We start from the raw sequence: 20910 nt of genomic DNA on the forward strand, positions 1-20910 counted from the left end.
AAGACACAAAAGAGAAATTTGATGTCTCTCAATATTACGAAAATATCCATTATGGAATTAATAACTTAAGACGCATTTTAAAAATACTGTGAATAAAACGTGATCTATGTATTGTCAGTATTTATTTTAAAAAAAAGAAATCTCTTTCGAAATAATATTTACGTGACCCATAAAAATGATCGCACAACCCAAAATTTGGTCCCGCCCCACTGTTTGTGGCCAGGTTTATTTTCTGTTGCAGTGTTTGTGAATATCAGTAGCTGACAGGAAATGAACTTGGACCCAAGCTGTTCCCTAGCAACGCAATTCTACTGCCAAGGTCTATTACAGTGCTTATTACTGTACATGCCAGTCACCAATTTTCTTTGAGCTTTAAACTTTTACTGTATTGTACTGTTGCCACTATCTTAACTTTGCTTCTTTTCTTTGCTCTGTACTGAGATCATTAGTACTATGTTTTAATCACTGCACAGGGAATTCATGAATTGATGGAACTGAGACTTTGAGAATGTATCAAACCATGTTTATTCTAAGTGCATTCAACAGGATTACAGTACACTTGACAACATGTAAAAGAACAAATAGTTCTAAAGTATTGCAAAAAATGATTTAACACAATGATATTTACTTGACCCTTAAGTGTAACTTCCCAGTATAGGCACTAATGTTGAAGCTGAGAAACTGTTTAAATGTTTGTATAGTTTGAATGAGCTTTTTTCTGCATATGTAGCTCATAGTAATTCTGGCTGAAGTAAGGTTGAGAATGCTGTGTCCCAATTTCCTGGAATGAGTCACTGTGGACTTGGCTAAAGTACATTCAACCAGGGTCTGTCAGAGCATAGTATCAAGTTCACACATCAGGATTCATCATAAATCAGTGCAAAAATGGCCAAGATGCAATAAACGTAGTGTGGCATGTATGTTACAATCGATGTTTTTATCCAGTATACAGTATACCATTGTCATATTAGTCTCCTGTAGCCAGAGGATCAGAGATCTCCACCCACTGAAACCTCTGGTGACATATACATTCACTGAATGGGTTAAAACTGGGTGGAAACTGAAAAGAATACAATAAAATAACAGCTTCACAGAACCAATGCAAAGACTTTAGGGCAGTCCTGGTATCAGGATTGTTTTTTTTAAAGCCCATTGATAGATCAATTATTTGTGTGCAAACATTCAGACTGCATGAGCTTGCACACTAGTTTTGTGTAAGCGATTCCCTACAGATTCCCACTCGTGTTGTTTTGAGGAGCTCCTCGTTTCGGTCGGCTCAACATCCTGTGTGTGAGGCTTGTTAGATGCTCCCTAGTCTCTGGAGCCAGACTGTTGACTCACACTCAGTTTTCGAATGCTTCCGTCATACTGTCTGTGCAACGGAAGCGCTGAAAATGATTCGGGACTAAAGTGGATGAATATTGTACGGTAACTCAAAAGTCATACTGTGTAACTTTTTCAATTAAACAAAAGTTATATTTGATGTAACTGGTATATTTCTCACAATAGCCATTTCACACAATGTGTTTTTTGCCAACATCACTGAACAACAGAGGATATGCGTGTGACATCATCATCAAACCCGGAAGTTATGCAGGAACGCCTACTGAGTGTCAAAAAAATACTTTCTGGCCTTGACAACCCATGCATCCAAACATAAAAGTCATATCTGATTGCATTAAACAACATTAAACAATGTTAAACTCACTTTGCATGTTGCTTTGCCACTCGCTTTGCCACTCGATGTGCCATTCACTTTAAGCATGCGCATATCCTCTATAGTAGTCACTCCATAATGATGCAGGCACCGTAAATGTATTTTTAAGTTTTGTATTTTTAATTTTCAAATACCGTTTCTGATAACATTGTTGTTGCTTTACAAAATAATGTTGGCGCTGGCATTCGTTTTGGAGAGGTGCTTCCGTGGTTTTGTTTAAAACTGAATTCTGGGAATCGCAGTTCTAGCTACCAAAAGTGTCATCAAAAAGACTGCTAATGGATGTTACACAGTATGACTTTAACTTACTGTATCTTTATGGTGTTTTACTGTCACCTTAATGTTTATCCATTAACCACTTAAACCCTACATACTTCGTTGGCCCTGGTGGTTGGCCCTGGTGGCCCTGGTGGTCTTGGCCCCCTCATGCTTGCCCATGCTTGCCCTGTATACCAAATCTTTTAGCTAAAACTAGCAGATCTACAAGCTCACAATGTTGTGAGGTTGTAGATCTGCTATTTTCGCTGAATGTTAGCATATTATGACATATGGCCAGAATAAGGACACAAGGGTTCATGTGGTTAACAGCTGGACTTGGACATGGTAATTATAAAACAAAAAAACAACAAATGGAGATAGGTGAAGGCGTGTGCATTGTTTACTGTATATCCTGTTACCCAACAATGGTTTATTGAACTAGCAGCACTGAAGCCAAGAAATGCCTTAGCTTGGGCTTTTATTTTATTTCTTGAAAGAACAAAAACGGATTAAGTTCAAAGAGTGACGCATCATGAATAATCGCATAAATGAACCTTAACCTTAAGGCCCTGACACTGAATGCGTCAGACACCAACCACACTCACTGTTTACAACGTCTGTAGCCACACTGGAGGCTTCAAGTGGATGACTCAAAGCATGATTCTATTTTGGAGCGTCAACGCAGGGCACAGGCCACCAAAGCAACTGTGTATATTGTATCAAGGCATTGACGAGTGTATTGCAAGTTTGTAATAGTGATAATAGTTTGACGGTTAACCCATTAAGACCAGGAAAAGCATCTGTCATTTCAGATTTTAACAACTTTAACCATTATTTCATACTTTGAAGAACTGTGAACATTTGTGCAAATCTTTGAATGTATACATTTTTAAACCAAACATTTGTAACTCAAATCTTTGCTTCTGTGGATTCTACAAATGTCTTCTAAATCCTAACAGATTTTTTTTAAACGTATGCTTCTATATCATTGATTGAATTTGAGTTAAAAATGTTTGCTTTAAAAATATATATATATTAAATTCGAAGATTTGCAAAAATGTTCACGATTTTTCAAAACATTGCAGATCTATAAGCTCATAGTGGGGCATTCGGTGCTGCCCTATGAGAGCTTGTATATCTGCTATTTTTCAATAGCCAAAGAAATCTGAAAATGACACAGATGCGTTCCCGGTCTTAAAGGGTTAAACTACAGTCGATGAAATCGTGAGTGAATCATGACTCACACAAAATGCTTTTACTTACATTCCTTAGGATTGAAAATGTTGTCACTTTCAGGTTATTGCTATTGTTTAAATTGCTTCAGGAAGTCACAGGGTTTCACAGTTCAGCCTCCTCCTGAATTTGGTCTTACAGATTCAGTTCAACTCAGAACTGATTGCGCACTTACTTTCCTCCTCAGTATATGTAAGGGAAGATCCTGTAAGGTACACGTCGACAGTATGTGTCCCATGCCAGACCATATTTGGTCCGACATTGCCTTTCATCCCGTGCTTCTCGGTGGATCAGCAAGATGGTAAAATACACAACGTAAAAGTAAGGCAGAAGATGGGAGAATCCTACAAACCAGAATCAGAGAATAGGGATATATTAGCAAACAATGAACAGTGAAAACATTTGATAGAAAAAAATAATCTTTGAGCATCTCTGTCAGCCCATGGACCATGGTATAACATTTAACAAAACAGTGGAAATAGCAGATCTGCAAGCTCAATGTTTTGAGCTTGTAGATCGGCTATTTCCAGTATTCATGTTGTTGTTTTTGTATAAAGTAATTAATATGTATGTTATTTGTCATATCTGCCCAGTGCAACTTTTGTTTACGAAGCCTAAGAGCCAAACAGAAATGTAATTTCTATTCATAATATTCCAATGTTCAATGACAGAAACACAATTAAATCATACATTTTTAATTAAATCGCAATTATTTGAGTGACTATAAATCGTCAAAGTAAAATTTCATGTCAGCTCTATCCTCGGTTTTGTTTCACATGCACTAAGTTGTGTAACCTGCAGCATGGTTTCATGATGACTCACCACATGGCAGAGACCATGCCAGGGCCATCAGAAGGTCACCCAGGTAGTTAGGATGACGAACCAGCCCCCACCAGCCAGACACCAACAGTCGCTTCCCTGTTGCCGTGGCGATAGTTTCCAACTCTGCAAGGAAACCATTGAGAGGCTGACCATCAGTGGTGGAAAAAGTATTTTTTTTTAACTTGAGAAGTAAAAAGAAGTAAAAGTATCAATACTGCAATGTAGAAATACTAAAGTCTGCTACTTTTGCCACTTTTTAATTTGAATCCTGAAAAGCAACAGTTTTGGACATACAGTATGAGGTCGCGACAGAGACGATGTATATATGCAGGGGTGCAACATTTAATTGATTAAACAAATTATCAATAATTTAATAAAATAATAGATTAGTAAACAATCATTTTCTGGGGCATGTAATTATAAGTGAAAGGTTTAAAAACATTAAAAAATTATGAAAATGTTCAATCTACAAGTTCGGAATGAGCTTGTAGATAAGACTATTTTCACTATTTTTGCACAACACTGAAGTGTTGTGTGACAAAGTATGATTATGTGGTAAAAAACTGAAATTTAAACCCTTGCCTTACATTAAACATTTGTTTTTCAGACCTGACTGTCCATTGGGAGATGAGTTCCCCAATTATTTACTCCTCATCTTCTTTGCATAGTATGATTTTATGGTCCATTTTATAACAAAGGGTAAATGCATTTACCATCCTAAAAGGTTTGATTCCCGGCCCCGGCAATGTGGCGAGGTATACCTAACACCAAACCCCTAATCTGAGTTCCCAGAAGTTTCTAAACTGCCCCGGGCTCTTCAGTGGGCAGCACTCAGCTGGGTGAAGCTGAAAACAGAACTTCCCCCGTGGGATGAAATAGGTCTAATTATTATTATTAAAATGGTTTCAGTAGAGAAGGTCACATACTGTATTGTATATAGCCAGTAAAAAGAAAGACACATTTTATGTGAAAGAACGTTTTTGTGATTTTCCCGAGGTCTGAATATCTTCAGTGTAAATGTAAGAATGTGGATACAAAACCTGCATAGAGCAGCCTTCATTTAGAGATGAAAGAAAAGAGGCAGAGAGAAAGCGAGACAATAAATGATTCACTCACTAGACACACTCGGGTGCGTGGGGTCCCGTCGAAATTGGTTCTTCTGTGAGTTGGATTTTCTGAAGATATAATACCCGACACCTAACAACAGGAAGGAAACATACAGAACGTTAACATGATTCTTTCATTCTGATGTAAAAGAAAGCTTGCCGTCATGATGAAATGGAAGACCACTGATTACCGTTCAATCCAATTATAACTGCGGCTCCAAGTGCGCTTAGGGACTGCGGGTGCACGACTAGAAAAGCAGCCTGGAGGCTGTAGGTAAAGGGAACCCAAGCCAAGTCCCCAAAGGCCAGCATGAAGCCAAAGCCATCGTGTACAATGTCCATGGTAGTGAGAACAGCTTCCTGTTAAACACAGAGGCGCATGAGAGTGGAACACGTCATAACTGATAATGGTTGGTGATATGATAGGATGTAATGTGTTTGCTATGAATGCCTAGCTGTCACAATGCATAGGAACTGCACATAACTCCTCTTTCTAATTAAAACGTTTACTGTAACCTCTTTCAGCCTGGCGCCCCAATTGGCCATGTCATTATAGGCGAAAGTGTTGTGAGTTTGTAGAGTTTGTAAAGGACAACAGAAATTGGACTTGGATGGGCCTCTCACCTCATTCCATAAAGCATCGGCCACATACAGCAGCTGGAACAAATTGATCAGTATCATGGCCAGGGAGGGGGAATCCCTTAGCTCCACCTCCTTCATCAGCATCCCGAAGTTTACGACCACCTGATTGGAATAAAGTACAAGAGAATACCGTTCAATAGAGTTGCAATAGTTCATCAATTATTAAAAATAATAAATAAATACATAATATAATCGGTTTTCAAAAATACTGAAAATAGCAGACCTAAAAGCTCACAATGTGCCCATCACAATGAGAACGTACAAAATAAAATAGGGCTTAAGAGTTCAATCAGACTAATACATTTAATCGATTATAAAAAAACTCTATTAGAATGTTTTCACGTTGATTCGTTGATATCTAAAAAATAAGTCATCAAAAACACACATGTGTAATTAATTTGGGGCTGATGGTAGTCGCTGTACTAACACACATCCTAACCAAACATTAAATGATGAAGTTATGTCGATGCACTTCAAGGTCATATATAAACACATTACATTACATAATCTGTCTCTCACCAAACTATTTTGCAGACAATGTTGACAAAAGCAGTAGGGCTGCAGCTATTGGTTCTTTTCTTGGTGAGTATTCTATCAATAAAGATAATATGTTAATAACACCCCTATTCAGCCCACACCTATAATTGAAATTGCCAAGCCATGGTGTTCGTCAGGGGTTGGCCAGAACACGAGCACTCCGACTGCCTCCAAACTAAATATTGGTCAGTGGTCTGGTTATTGCCTAGGCTTCTTTCCCCACCTTTAATGTTTTTACACGTTGTACAGTTTGTATGAAACTGCATTATTGCGCAACAGTTTTGGCCAGTAGGTCGCCCTATTGTGCGATATGCGTCATACTTTTCCAGTTATACAGCGCACACCTCGACACGGACATGGACACATGGCGATGCGCTCTGTTCAATGAACGATAAACAACACTTTGAACGCGGTCTTCCGGCCAAACACACTGTATGTTGTACAAACACACTGTCATGGCTCTCAACCAACTCAGAGAGCGACGCTTTTCAGTTAAATGTTACGTCGCGTGATTCCTTCGTTTTTGTCCCTATCCCTCTCCCTTTCATGCTGGTGTGTCTGTGTGCGGGAGCGAGGCGAATGTGAGGGGGGGGGGGGGGTGGGGCGGGGGGCGTAGGAGCTGGACTGCTGCGTCGCCATGGGGCCACGGACAAAAAAAAACATTTTGCCCACCCTAAAAGTTAATCCTGCCTACGCCAGTGATCACAGATGTTTTTTATCGAGTCTGATTTTTACTTTCGTATCTATCAGAGATACAACATGTCCGAATCGATAAAATACATCTATGATAGTCTTGATCCAAGGCTAGCGTCTCCCCAAACCTGCCCACAGTCTGCTCAATGCATTTCAATGACAATGCTGCATGAAGAAAAATAACTCAGCACACTCATCTGCTCCAATGTAATTTATTGTTTTGAGTCAAGGCTCTTCATCGGGTCAAAAAGAGTTTTGACCCGATGAAGAGCCTTGGCTCGAAATGTGGTCAATAAATTACATTGGAGCAGATGAGTGTGCAGGTTTATTCTTTTTCTTCATGTTGCTTGCCAACCCAGCACCTAAACCAAGTGATGTGCGTATTCTATTTGTTTTTCTATTCGTTTTTGAATGATAATGCTGCAAAAAAGAATTATGCCCACACGCAATAAAAACGTATCGTGCACCGTCTACTCTTGAGGCTTCTTATCATTCTTTTTTCTTTATTGTTGCTGCCTTTCTTATATGTGTATATATGTTTCTACAAACATTTCTCTTTTTACAAACGCGTCTATGCTGCTACGTGCTACAGATTGCTGCCAAATGCACTCACAATAACACAACACTGTGTTGTTAACCACACAGAAAATATGCACGCGCCCGGAGGGTACTTTTTTCTAGTCTTAATAATATTCTAAAATGAATAGGGTGGTGGCAAACACGTCAGATTGTCCGGTCAAAGCGATAGTTTCGAGGTCCGGGTGTTGTTAACAATGCAGTTAACAACAAACATGTACCTTAGGCAGCGTCTGATCTGATAACCTGGGATTCTTAATAGCAGTTAAACAGAGAAGTCACTACTTGATGCTATCCAGTGGTGAACAAAGTACACAGATAAAGGTAGATATTCCTGGTCAAATATTACTCCACTATCTACAAGTGAAGGTTGCTCAATCAAATGAAAGTACTGGAATATTCGCATTTAAAAATGCTCAAGTACATTTCAAATGTTTTATTTTTATTTTTATATCAACATATTGTATTATTTTCATAATGCAGTTACAGAACCTTGTAACTCTCTGAACCCAACAATGAATGCACTGTATGAACTTCCTATCAAATCAACAAAAAGTAGAGACTTTTTTTTTTTATGTGATGAAAGTCTGTCCCAGTCCCAGTAGTTGAGGAGCTCGTGAACATTCAGGTTTCACACTTCTTGATTGTCTGGGAGGTTGGCCTTTCTTCCTTCCTGTTCGATTATCTCTGTTGATGGCTTCTAATTCATGCCTTCCAATTCAGTAGTTCTCAAACTTTTTCGTGTCAACCCCCAAATTGATATATGCCTATATGGCTGCGAACCCCCCATCTGAAAATGTTTTGTGTCAGGGACCCCCAGAAGAGAGTTTTCCAAACATTTTCGATATTTTTCTAAAATGTTCAAAAATAGCAGATGTACAAGCTCGCAGCGCGGCACGAGGTGACCCGCTGTGAGCGTGTATATCTGCTATTTTTGAGAACCGCTGTTCTAAACCAATGCTCTAAATCCTAAGAGTTTTCTGAAAAATGTATGATGCTATATACGTATATAACTAAAAACTATCTAAAATGACACAGATGCTTTCCTGGCTTTAATGGTTTAAAAGAAGAGATGTAGAGTAAGATATTCACGCTCTTAACACCTTCCTGGCAGTAGACAGATGGAACTACTGTAGCCCGGGCAGGGCTGAAGAGCTGACCGATAAGGAGGTAGATAAGGAACTAGATACGTTTTCAACTTCTTCCTATGCCCTTTTCAAACACCCCAGAGTACATGTATTTGTTTTAATATTTTTATAATTCATATTTGTAAGTGTATTAAGTTCATTTTATGTATTTACGGGGCCAGAGCTCTGCTCTGGACACGTATTGTTATTCACATTATTCTGTCACTTCTTCTTCTGCCACTTTTCGCAGTTCTGGCTGAACCGCGCTGTCGGTTTTTACGAAACTCGGCCATATGGTAGATGGTCATGAAAAACGATCAAAAAATAATTCTCACAATCTTTCGTCCAAAGGTGGCGCTATAGCACTCAATTGAAAATGCCAACTTTGACCAGGTACAATTCATGCCCTGTTTGACCTACAGCCATGAAACTTGGATACACATATGCGTCTCCTCATGCTTAATAACTTTCACACTCTGACTTTTGACCTCTGACCTTTAGATCTCCCACCATTTTGAATTATATGAAAAACAGTCATTGGCTCCTAACTTCTGCATTTTTTCACTTATGGAAAATCCGTTGGAAATTTTTGTAGAAAGTGGTCCAAAGTTCAAGTACGAAACGTTTCGTGCAGATTGCTCAAAAATCCCAGGAGGAGATAGATTTTAACTATTACAGTTTTATGAAAATTATTCATCTGTGCCTAAAACATACATGCAGACTCACATTTCTTTGAAACTTTGCAGAAATGTACAGGGTCATTCCAAATATCACTGAAACCAATCTTACTCCAATTGGCCAAAAGGGGGCGCTATAGCAATTTTTTGAAAAGGCAGACTTTAAACAGGCATAAGTCATGCCTCGTTTGGCCGAAAGTCGTGAAACTTGCTTACACATGTGCCTTGACTCATGAGGAACACACGTATCGATTTGACCATTAAGTTCCGCCCTTAGATTTTCCGCAATTTTGAGCAGTTTGAAAAATACTTGTTTTTGCCAGTTCTGGCTTAACCGTGCATACGCTTTTTACGAAACTCGGCCATATGGTAGATGCTCATGAAAAACTACCAAGAAATAATTCTCACACTCATTCGTCAAAGGGTGGCGCTATAGCACTCAATTGAAAGTGCCAACTTTGAACAGGTACAACTCATGCCCTGTTTGACCTACAACCATGAAACTTCGATACACACATGCGTCTCTTCATGCCCGACAACTTTCGTGGTCTGACTTTTGACCTCTGACCTTTAGATCGCCCACCATTTTGAATTATATGAAAAACAGTCATTGGCTCCTAACTTCTGCATTTTTTCACTTATGGAAAATCCGTTGGAAATTTTTGTAGGCAGTGGTCCAAAGTTCATGTGTAAAATGTTTCGTGCAGATTGCTCAAAAATCCCAGGAGGAGATAGATTTTAACTATTACAGTTTTATGAAAATTATTCATCTGTGCCTAAAACATACATGCAGACTCACATTTCTTTGAAACTTGGCAGAAATGTACAGGGTCATTCCAAATATCACTGAAACCAATCTCACTCCAATTGGCCAAAAGGGGGCGCTATAGCAATTTTTTGAAAAGGCAGACTTTAAACAGGCATAAGTCATGCCTCGTTTGGCCGAAAGTCGTGAAACTTGCTTACACATGTGCCTTGACTCATGAGGAACACATCTATCTCTTTGACCAGTAAGCTCCGCCCTTAGATTGTCCGCAATTTTGAGCAGTTTGAAAAACACTTAAACCCAGGATTTTCCAGCTATTTGCGTGAAACTGTATCATCTGTGTGATCTCCTTTTTCACAGTTACTTAACTGTTGGGCCAATGGCGTCTCCCTTAAATGAAGGCCTCACAATCTCAGGGTCGCCAGTTCAAGCCTCACTTGATGCAGACTTAATTACGGGGCCAGAGCTCTGCTCTGGAACCGTATTGTTATTGGCAGTATTCTGTCACTTCTTCTTCTTCTGCCACTTTTCGCAGTTCTGGCTGAACCGTGCAGTCGCTTTTTACGAAACTCGGCCATATGGTAGATGGTCATGAAAAACGATCAAAAAATAATTCTCACAATCTTTCGTCAAAAGGTGGCGCTATAGCACTCAATTGAAAATGCCAACTTTGAACAGGTACAACTCATGCCCTGTTTGACCTACAGCCGTGAAACTTGGATACACATATGCGTCTCCTCATGCTGAACAACTTTCACCCTCTGACTTTTGACCTCTGACCTTTAGATCTCCCACCATTTTGAATTATATGAAAAACAGTCATTGGCTCCTAACTTCTGCATTTTTTCACTTATGGAAAATCCGTTGGAAATTTTTGTAGGCAGAGGTCCAAAGTTCAAGTGTGAAACGTTTCGTGCAGATTGCTCAAAAATCCCAGGAGGAGATAGATTTTAACTATTACAGTTTTATGAAAATTATTCATCTGTGCCTAAAACATACATGCAGACTCACATTTCTTTGAAACTTTGCAGAAATGTACAGGGTCATTCCAAATATCACTGAAACCAATCTTACTCCAATTGGCCAAAAGGGGGCGCTATAGCAATTTTTTGAAAAGGCAGACTTTAAACAGGCATAAGTCATGCCTCGTTTGGCCGAAAGTCGTGAAACTTGCTTACACATGTGCCTTGACTCATGAGGAACACATGTATCGATTTGACCATTAAGCTCCGCCCTTAGATTTTCCGCAATTTTGAGCAGTTTGAAAAATACTTGTTTTTGCCAGTTCTGGCTTAACCGTGCATACGCTTTTTACGAAACTCGGCCATATGGTAGATGCTCATGAAAAACTACCAAGAAATAATTCTCACACTCATTCGTCAAAGGGTGGCGCTATAGCACTCAATTGAAAGTGCCAACTTTGAACAGGTACAACTCATGCCCTGTTTGACCTACAACCATATAACTTCGATACACACATGCGTCTCTTCATGCCCGACAACTTTCGTGGTCTGACTTTTGACCTCTGACCTTTAGATCGCCCACCATTTTGAATTATATGAAAAACAGCCATTGGCTCATAACTTCTGCATTTTTTCACTTATGGAAAATCCGTTGGATTTTTTTGTAGGCAGAGGTCCAAAGTTCAAGTGTTAAACGTTTCGTGCAGATTGCTCAAAAATCCCAGGAGGAGATAGATTTTAACTATTACAGTTTTACGAAAATTATTCATCTGTGCCTAAAACATACATGCAGACTCACATTTCTTTGAAACTTTGCAGAAATGTACAGGGTCATTCCAAATATCACTGAAACCAATCTTACTCCAATTGGCCAAAAGGGGGCGCTATAGCATTTTTTTGAAAAGGCAGACTTTAAACAGGCATAAGTCATGCCTCGTTTGGCCGAAAGTCGTGAAACTTGCTTACACATGTGCCTTGACTCATGAGGAACACATCTATCGCTTTGACCAGTAAGCTCCGCCCGTAGATTGTCCGCAATTTTGAGCAGTTTGAAAAACACTTAAACCCAGGATTTTTCAGCTATTTGCGTGAAACTGTATCATCTCTGTAATCTCCTTTTTCATAGTTCCTTGTCTGTTGGTCCAATGGCGTCTCCCTTAAATGAGTGCCTCACAATCTCAAGGTCGCCAGTTCAAGCCTCACTTGATGCAGACTTAATTTGAGTTGAATTGCAAACAACATGACTGTATCAATGAATACATGTGCAAATGGTAAAGATAACCTGAAATGCTTATTTGAGAGTACGATTTCTCAATGTATGACATACTTCATTCTGAAAATAGCCGATCTACAATCTCAAAACTTTTCAGATAGCAACGTGTTTCTAAGCTTGTAGATCGGCTGCTTTCACTGTTTTCGGTAGCGAGGAGACATACAATTTCTCTATTGGTAAATGGTTTGTGAACGAGTGATCTTAGTGTTGGCTTGGTTCATGACAGAAGGCAAGAGTTTATGATCTTCAACAGACAACATCAGCCTGGACAAAGCTATAGCACTATAGGTAGTGTTGCAGCCTATTAGCCTGTCATGGGGCGGCCATAGCTGGGTGGTTAGTGAGCACGCCTAGGGAACCAGAGGCCCTGGTTGCCCCAGGTTCGATTCCAGGCCATCCCAGCATATGCGTCGATGAAATTAAATTTGTCCCTGAGCAAGACTCTTAACCCCTAATTGCTCACAGGTTCTCATTGGAAACAAGACCACAAGGACTTTCATGAACGACCTGTTAAAAGGAATTATCCTTATCCTAGTCCGAGGGTTGAGAGTTCGATTCCTGTTAATGGCAATAGGTTGAGATGTCCAATCTATCCATTCTGTTTCCATCTCTCTCTCTCTCATCAATCTATTCCGTTTCCATGTCTCTCTTCAATCTATTCCGTTTCCATGGCTCTCTCTCTCTCTCTCTCTCTCTCTCTCTCTCTCTCCAGTTTCCATCTCTCTCTCTCTCTCTCTCTCTCTCTCTCTCTCTCTCTCTCTCTCTCTCTCCAGTTTCCATGTCTGTCTGTCTCTCTCTCACTGGCCCCGTATTATCGCTGCTTGCAGCTATATTTCGTTTTGTATTTTAAAGGGATAGTTCACCCAAAAAAATATCTTATTTTCTATCAATTACACACCCCATGAAGCCTTGAATTCATGGATTTATTTTGTTTTTGTCGCACTCCTAAGACAATAATTTGAGAACCTGCGGAAAGATGCTAATGTATCCGGTAGGAGACACAAAGTTGACTCTTTGTGTCTCCTACCGGAGAGACCGCCGGTCATCAAATTATTGGCTTAGGAATGTGACAAAAACAAAACAATCTCCATGAATTCAAGGCTTCATGGGGTGTGTAATCGATAGAAAAAATGTCATTTTGGGGGTGAACTATCCCTTTAACAGTGTTCGAAATAAATAAACAAACAAATACATAAAAACAATCAATTAGGTAAATTGGGCATCAAACTCTGTGATGATGAGGTCAAGAACAGGCGTAGACTAGCCATTTGTGTCTGAAATACACTTGAAATACTACGGTTTCTGCAGGAGCACTTGTCCTTTGCATTTATCTCCCAGTGATCCTCATGGGCAGTATGCCATGAATCCACATATTATCTTCAGCAGAAAGCAGAACTTGTTTGTTTGCTGGTGGATTCTGCCATCAGCAGAGATTACTGAGCGGGAGCAGATGTTACAGGAAGAAAGGCCAAGCTCATAAGCAACCGAGAAATGTGATCCTTGAATGTTCACGAGCTTCTCAATTAGCCTGAACTCTCAAGGTGCTTACACACCGGGAGTGTTTATTTTGAGCGATTTATTTGCATAATTTTTTCACTGCAAATAAAAGCACCAACCTGTACGAACGAGGCATCACCAAATGAATGGTTTGATGTGAAAGTATGTACATTCATTGAACAGAGGTGGTATTCGGAGAATATAAACCAAGACATGGGATGTGCGGAATTGGTCTTTAACCCATTAAGACCTGGAACTGTGTCATTTTTTGATTTGAGCTAAAATGCATTATTTTACACTTTGGCTATTCAAAAATAGCAGATATACAAGCTCATAGCGCGGCACCGAGTGCCACGCTACAAGCTTGTAGATCTGCTATTTTTGAAAAATCGTGAAAATGTGTGCAAATCTTTGAATATAAATACTTTTAAAGCGAACATTTTTAACTCAAATCTTTGCTTCTGGGGGGTCCCTGGAACAAAATATTTTGATGAGGGTCGGCAGCCAAATACATATTATTTTGGGGGTCCTTGACATGAAAAAGATTGAACACCACTGATATAGAAACATACGTTTTTCAGAATACTGTTAAGCTTTAGGAGACATGTAGAATCGGCTTCAGGTCTCAATGGGTTAAGACCTTCCTCATTTCCGGGTTAGTACGGGGGGAGACGACCATGAAACAGGGAATGACATGCATCATGAATCTTGCTCCCCGTTAGTGCCACATTTAAGAGGTCAACACACCAATAAAGGCTTGCTTCAGGCTGCAGGCAAATCTGATTTGTTTCTCAAATGTTATCTTTAGGACTGAGTATCCACTTATTTGCCATTGATTAGGACTGAATATCCACTTATTTGCAATTGATCGGATTTCTGTAGTCAGACATCGTTGACCTATCCGCATCGGTTGCTGTGGTAACGACGTAACGACATAGGCGTGAGTAAGGCTTAACTTATACTCTGTAGTACGACTGTGCCGCTCGCTGACAATCTAAAGTACAAAGCTTCATCTGCTATTTTCAGAAAGCGACAGATTTTCAGCATTTTCGTAATTTCCTGCATTTTTACTCACCCAGCCAATCAGACCAGGTCTCAGCTCACAGAAGTATTTAAGGTCAAAGTTTCCAATGCGGGGGTTTAGCTCTCGTCCCATAAAGAAATCATACAAGGGGTTTCCTAGACAGGACACAGGGAATAGGAACATATACAGAGAAGCCACGTGCTGTAAATAACTAGTAGTTTCCATTCAAGCCACATACTGTAAAGTGTAAAGAACTAGTAGTTTCCATTCTATGTTTGCAAACCATTACTTTCAAGACATGGAAAGTATTATCAGCCCCTCAAAAATGATTAGTTTGCTATCAACTTGCAAACCCAATTAGACCTGAAGCCGATTCTAACAACGATTTCATTGCTGTCGGGCAGAAACGTCTTATCTCCATGTTTTAACGTTTGTGTTTTTATTTGTTTTAAACTAAAATGACACAGAGGCGTTCCCGGCTTGAAAGGTATAACAACGTAAAGGTGTAACCGGCCTAAAATCAGTGGTGGAAAGTAACTAAGTACATTTACTTAAGTACTGTACTTAAGTTCAATTTTGAGGTATTTGTACTTTACTTGAGTATTTCCAATTTCCAATACTTTTACTTCTACTCCACTACATCTCAGAGGCAAATATTGTACTTTTACTACACTACAATTACTTGAAAACTTTAGTTACTAGTTACTTTGCAGATATAAATGATTATATTATAAAACATACATTAACCACTTTAGCCCTATTTTGTACATAGGCTATTTGAAAATAGCCGATCTACAAGCTCACAACGCGTCGCATCGCGACGCGTTGTGAGCTTGTAGATCTGCTATTTTCAAACATTCTAGTACTTTTACTTTTGGTACTTTAAGTACCAGTATTTTTGTACTTTTACTCAAGTACATTTTTAATTCCGGACTTTTACTTGTAACGGAGTACTTCTACATTGCAGTATCGACACTTTTACTTAAGTAAAACATTTGAGTACTTTTTCCACCACTGCCTAAAATGGATTAAAAGTGCATGTGACGAGCCGGTCAGTGGTTTTCAAAGTGAAACTCCTTCCTCACCTGTGTTTCCACCAGGAGCGAGTGCATGGTTGGGTGCCCAAAAGGAGCGTATGTAGAGGTAGAAGGAGAGAAGGTACGATGTTCCAATTGAACACACTGCCAGGGGCACCAGAAGCTCGAATAGATAACCCAGAGGCGCTCCCAACGACAGCAACAGCATCAGCAACACAACAGTGATGCACAGGGCATGGAAGCCTGAGGGAGAGAGAACAGCACGTAACGCTGAAGTCTATTATTAACACCAACGTTTTGACAAACAGCCTTCTTCAAGGTACATGGTACATTACATACCCTGAAAAAAAGAGCCTGAAGAAGACTGTCAAAATGTTGGTGTTTAATAAATCCTCATTACATTGTGGCTACGAGTTGTGCGATTGCTTTTTCATTTTAAACTGTTAAAGTCAAATGTATACATTGTTGTGCGACAGACTATAAATAAGGCTTGAGAATAGTACTTAATACTTAAGAATATTGGGGTTCACAAAGCATGAACGGAAAAAAAAGAAAACCTCCAGTGAATAGCATAGAAAATCTGTTTAAAGAAACCACGAGTCTTCGACATTTCTGCATTAACTGTAGTGCCACTCAGCAATTAACTCTGAGAGGCTTAAGGGGAAACACTTATGCGGTTGTCGGTTGATTGTTGATGATTATCACAGTTTAGATATCAGCAATATTTATAATACAACCCATATCGACAGAGAACATTCCGGTCTGTCTATTTTGATTGTTCTCTGTTCCTACAGCACAATTCCCTACCATGACATCATTTGCGGGCAAGCACCAGTCTAGCTTGGGCTTATATATGCGACATAACATAAACCTGATTCATATTTTCCGAAATAAAGAATGCATTTTTTCCATAAACAGCGAACAAGGACAATGTGCAGGCCACCAAGGGTATAGTGGCTAAAACCAGGAAAGGGTTGTAGTTGTCAAATTCACAGTTCTGCACAAGTTCTGTGGTGTTTACACAGAAGACTGCTCAATGTTATGGATGCTACTGGAATATCAACCCTACAATCAATAATATGAAAATCGTGATGGTTTCACTTTTAGACAGTGTTCAAACACTGCTGAGGGAAAAACGTGTGATGTTTTGCAGCTGCTTTTGTATGTTCCATCTTGCCATTAACGGAGATTACAATAAACGTCATGAAAGCACAGTATCACCCCCAAAAAAAACACCATACCATTTATGGGATACTTGAGGCGTGTTCCATCACTCAGTACTAAGCCCTCAGATACCTGCAGGTAAACATATTCATAGTCAAATCAAATCATTGCACATATTACAGTAATCATTTACAGTAACACATTAGTTATACACCACCTGCGAAATATGCAGGAACAAATATCTTACACAAAGACCAATTTATTGGTAAATGTATACAAACTGCAACTTTAAAAACTGCTAGCATTCATTTGTGGGTTGTGTTTTTAAGCAGAAATAGCTTTTTTCTTATTCAAAGAAATGTAATCTCCTCAACTTTTCATACCTTTCCCACTGGTAGCATATACAGGAAGGCATGCAGTGCAAACCAGCCCAGTATCAGCGTGACTGCCGTAGGGTCCCAGAGGAAACTGGGAAGGACAGGGGGCCACTTAAGCACACTAGCCTCAGGCGATCGACATACGCTGATCAGGTAAAGAACAGTCAGAGGGAGGAAGATAGGAATGCACGTGGCACCTGAGAAAGAACACAACAGATGAATATGGTGGGGGGGAGTTAGATACAAGAAATCTGCACTGAGTGCCGCGCTATGAGCTTGTAGGTCTGCTATTTTTTGAAAAGTTGTGAAAATGTGTGCAAATCTTTGAATATCTGTTTTTCTTTAGCTCACATTTTTAACTATGTTACAACTTCTGGGGGGTCCCTGGAACAAAATATCTTGAGATGGGGGTCCGCGGCCAAAATGTTGGGGGTCCCTGACATGACAAAGTTTGAGAACCACTGATTATGGCAATTATTATTTTTTTAAACTAGGATTTAGAAGACATTTGTAGAACCCCCAGAAGCAAAGATTTGAGTTAAAAATGTTTGCTTTAAAAAATATATATATATTCAAAGATTTGCTCAAATTTTCAAGATTTTTCAAAAATAGCAGATATACAAGCTCATAGCGCGGCACCGAGTGCCGCGCTATGAGCTTGTATATCTGCTTTTTGAATAGCTTTTTGAATAGCCAAAGAAATCTAAAAAAGACACAGATTCTTTCCCAGTCTTAATGGGTGGCAGTGGTTCTCACATTTTTATTTCAAGGACTCACATAACAGTGACAGACCTGTAAGGGTCACCCCTCAAGGAACCCTGAGGGTCCCTGGACCCCACTTTGAGAACCTCTGTCCCAGAGCAAAGATTGAGGTACTATAAAGCTCCTTATGACCAACATGTGTAGAATCTCAGGAAGCATCTTGTAGACTCACCCAGAGTGCCTCCAAATTCCTTCTCCGTGGCATGAGAGGATCTGGGTTTGACCGATTGACTGCTGTGCCTCATTATTGGTTCTCTGGGAAAATGTTCAAACAAAAAAACAAAGCAAACTATGAAAATAATGAGGAACTATATACGGTGTGTAAAGTAACTAGTACATTTACTCAAGTACTGTGTACTTAAGTACAATTTTGAAGTATTTTTTACTTTACTGGAGTACTTTTACTTCTACTCCACTACATCTCAGATCCAAAATATTGTACTTTTACCCCACTACATTTATTTGAAAACTTTAGTTACTAGTTACCAGTTACTATTATTACAAAACATACATGAACCACTTCAGCACTTTCAGTACTTTTGGTACTTTAAGTATATTTTGATGCTGATACTTTTGTTCTTTTGATACTTTTTTTGAATACTTGTAACAGAGTAGGCTATATCTACATTGCAGTATTGATACTTTTATACGTGTACTTCTTCCAACACTGCATTTTGAACGCAAGGAGGCGGTGTGAAAAATTCACTACCTTTACCTGTGGAGGCAAGCAGCTCTTTTTACAACGGTGTCCATGGACACGCGCACTTTAATGAAAACAGTCCTTGTGGGTAAAAAAACATAGACATAATAATTCTATCTATGGTATAAAACCACAACACCATTGTAATGATTATGCACAAAAGCACAATGCAAATGTATGTGTCCCATCCGGGACTGTGCCTTTACTTTACATCAAATGCATTTAATCCAATTATTGCTATCACAAGGACGTTATTAAACGCTGCAATGGTGTTGTTGGCAATATTAATATAATAATGGACTTATGGACACTGTCTGGACGTCTATAGCTATATTATGCAACGTATAAAACGAATAACCCATCAGATGCAGTGCAGCTCCATCACTCAATGACGATACAGAAATTATTTCAGCGTGTAGCGAGCTTCAAAACAGTCCAATAGTTTTCACTCACTGGAATAATAATCAGTAATGTGTGATTTTTAATAAAGCAATAAGTGATGTCTTACCGGTGTAATGCATGGACCTGTGATCGGAGAGGAACTTGTGCAACAACAACCAGTCTACTGATGGAAACGCCCCCAAACAGACGTTGTCAGCGTGAATGGCCTGTAAGCCAATGAGTAGCCAGTCTGTCGTCTGTCACGACTGTCATGCATGAACTTCAACCTGGTGTTTGCACTTTCTCCATATTTGCCCCGTACATCTACATAAACGTTCAGATTTCAAATATGAAGTGCTTGCCCCATGGCCACGGATGTTACAATTATATACGGGTCCTCGGAAGTACCCGTATCTTCTGTATTGTTCAATAAAAAGCATTTTAATCCGATTTGAAGCCATTTTCTCAGTTTTTTTGCCATATGCTTTCAACTGCGCGACCCTATCGGTTGGGATGTGTATTGCACTCTGATACTTCATAACTCTATGAGATAATGGACACCAATCGGATAAAATGCTTTTTATTGAACAATACGGGAGATAGGGGTACTTATGCAGGGCCGTACTGAATTGTAACATCCGTGGCCATAGGGTAAGAACTTTATACTTGAAATCTGAACGTTTATGTAGATGTACGGGCCGTAAATGAATAAAGTGCAAATACCAGGTTGAAGTTCATCCATGACTGTCATGATATGAGTCATGTTTCAGGGCTAGCCAATGAGATGCTTCCATGGTCATCAGAAGAGCGTGGAGAGGAGAACCCTTGGCCAATCACGTATGCAGGTAGAATGACTGGCGAGGCTGTTTCACAACCATCTGACATGCTTCATAAATGTATCTATTATATACATAACTTAATTATGAATTTTGACAGAATGAAATCCTTTAACGCCTCGATCTGGGACTTTTTTTTTTACTGAATACCATGTTATATCAACCAATAGGCCTATTGGTAATACAGTATGTTAAATACAATATCAAACTAGCACATCTGCAGTAGGCTAGTTGGATGTGGTCTCCCTTCTCTTCCATTGAAAATGTATAATTATCCTTGTGTCGACACCTACTGGTTGACAAGTAGTATTGCCTCAAGCTCATGAATGTGATATCCTGGGATTCTGTCACTGGGTTCTTTCAAAACTAGCTTAAAAAAACATCTATCAGGAGACCAAGACAAGGGGAAATAAATGCAATTTATCATAGGTGTTATTCACTGTGCCGACGTGTATCCCCTTTTCTCGTTTGTACATATATTGTGTTATTTATGCTGTTGATAAATTGAATACATAGGACCACAATGGAAACAAGTCCCAAGGACTTTTTTGTGTTATCCTTTTAGCCTTAATGTCTGACTGTATCTGTGCCGTTTACATTTCTGACTAATAGAGTATCAATCAATCATGAGTGGTAGTTTGGTTTCCCGCAAGCAGAGTTCAAATCCCGGGTAGGGTATTAAAATTACGGATTGCAGCTTCAACTCTGTAAAGAAAATAAAGACCCCAGGAAATAATTCAGAA

General features: G+C 39.4%; 1 protein-coding gene across 1 annotated transcript; it reads right to left on the reverse strand.

The window, feature by feature from the left end:
- Positions 1 to 528: 528 nt before the first annotated feature.
- Positions 529 to 19500, reverse strand: tm7sf2 (transmembrane 7 superfamily member 2). The gene is made up of 11 exons (XM_084073466.1): positions 19459 to 19500; positions 18423 to 18505; positions 17495 to 17685; positions 17189 to 17243; positions 15996 to 16190; positions 14962 to 15065; positions 5761 to 5880; positions 5328 to 5496; positions 5147 to 5227; positions 4031 to 4153; positions 529 to 3552 (listed from the first exon to the last, which is right to left on the reverse strand). The coding sequence occupies exons 2-11, from the start codon at positions 18493 to 18495 to the stop codon at positions 3392 to 3394; spliced, it is 1272 nt and encodes a 423-aa protein (XP_083929592.1). The 5' UTR covers positions 18496 to 18505; positions 19459 to 19500; the 3' UTR covers positions 529 to 3391.
- Between the last annotated feature and the right edge of the window lie 1410 nt (positions 19501 to 20910).

This window comes from Gymnoscopelus microlampas (assembly GCF_963454915.1).
Source record: "Gymnoscopelus microlampas genome assembly, chromosome: 12".
Taxonomy (NCBI): Eukaryota; Metazoa; Chordata; class Actinopteri; order Myctophiformes; family Myctophidae; genus Gymnoscopelus; species Gymnoscopelus microlampas.